At 41.4% G+C, this 1,035-nt stretch overlaps 1 protein-coding gene across 3 annotated transcripts in view; it reads right to left on the minus strand.

Annotated features, from left to right (window-relative positions):
- Positions 1–1,035, minus strand: part of sh3gl3a (SH3-domain GRB2-like 3a) — a 43,667-nt gene that overhangs the window by 10,219 nt on the left and 32,413 nt on the right. For all 3 annotated transcript variants that reach the window (XM_032537421.1, XM_032537419.1, XM_032537418.1), the window contains exon 5: positions 216–349. In XM_032537421.1, the coding sequence (XP_032393312.1) occupies positions 216–349 (134 nt within the window). The remainder of the gene's footprint in view (positions 1–215; positions 350–1,035) is intronic.

A 1,035-nucleotide genomic window follows, 5' to 3' on the forward strand; every position in this document is an offset into this window, starting at 1 on the left:
AATAAAGTTGAATCTAATCTAATCTAATCTAATGATGAAATGAAGGTAACGTTCAAGGCGACACTGGCAGATTACTGCTCTTGGCACATCCTGGGAGTGTTGTCACATTTCCCGTGTCCCACAGTGCAGTTTGTGTACCCTGCCAATCACACATTTAAAAATGGCACACCGCTTGCGTTTCACCTAGTATGAGTTCAGTTACCAGGGCAACGTACCGTGATTTCTTTCAGGTCCTTGTCCTGTAGAGTCTGCAGCGGGTCAATAAAGTTTTGTTTGACACTTATGTCCAGAGAGTCCTTCACGTCCGCCATCTGCCTCATGGCCTCGCCCACGTCCACCAGAGCACAGCCTGCAGGACGCAGAGACAAAGCACATCTTTTCAGTGAACCTGTGCTCGTCTCAGCAGGGCACTGTGACACAGAAGTCCTTTGGAAACATGCCCCATGTCTGAGTTCCAGCCTCACAGGTTTGTGATAGGGTTGGTTTTTCAAATATTACCTTTTGAAATCCTACAAATATGGGATTCAAAGTCTCAAATTGTCAGTAGGGAAATATAACGTTCACCCTATTTGAAGCTGGTGTGGGTAAGAGGCAAAAAACTCCACACATGTCAAACTCAAGGCCCGGGGGCCAAACCACAAACCCAAACTTACAAATTGTCAAAAAGAATCTGACCCACACATAAATTTACATTTACGATAAATTATCAAACCAAAAGGATGGGAAACAGTTGTTCAGACTCAGAAACCCGGAGAGTTTGCATTTTCAAACCTGTGAAACAGGTGTGAGCCTTTAAAAAATTGTAATCATAATGAATTTTGCTTGACTAAACTCTATGATGGCTAGGGGACATTTTTTCTGACTTTTTTAGGGCTTTATGTGGACCAAACTGTAAGTGAGAAAGCTATTTGAAATATGCAACAATACAGTCAAAGCTATTTCAATTCAATTTTATTTTATTTATAGTATCAATTTATAACAAGAGTTATCTCAAGACACTGTACAGATAGAGCAGGTCTAGACCACACTCCAGAA

This window comes from Etheostoma spectabile, chromosome 15 (genome assembly GCF_008692095.1).
Source record: "Etheostoma spectabile isolate EspeVRDwgs_2016 chromosome 15, UIUC_Espe_1.0, whole genome shotgun sequence".
In the NCBI taxonomy this organism is placed as follows: domain Eukaryota; kingdom Metazoa; phylum Chordata; class Actinopteri; order Perciformes; family Percidae; genus Etheostoma; species Etheostoma spectabile.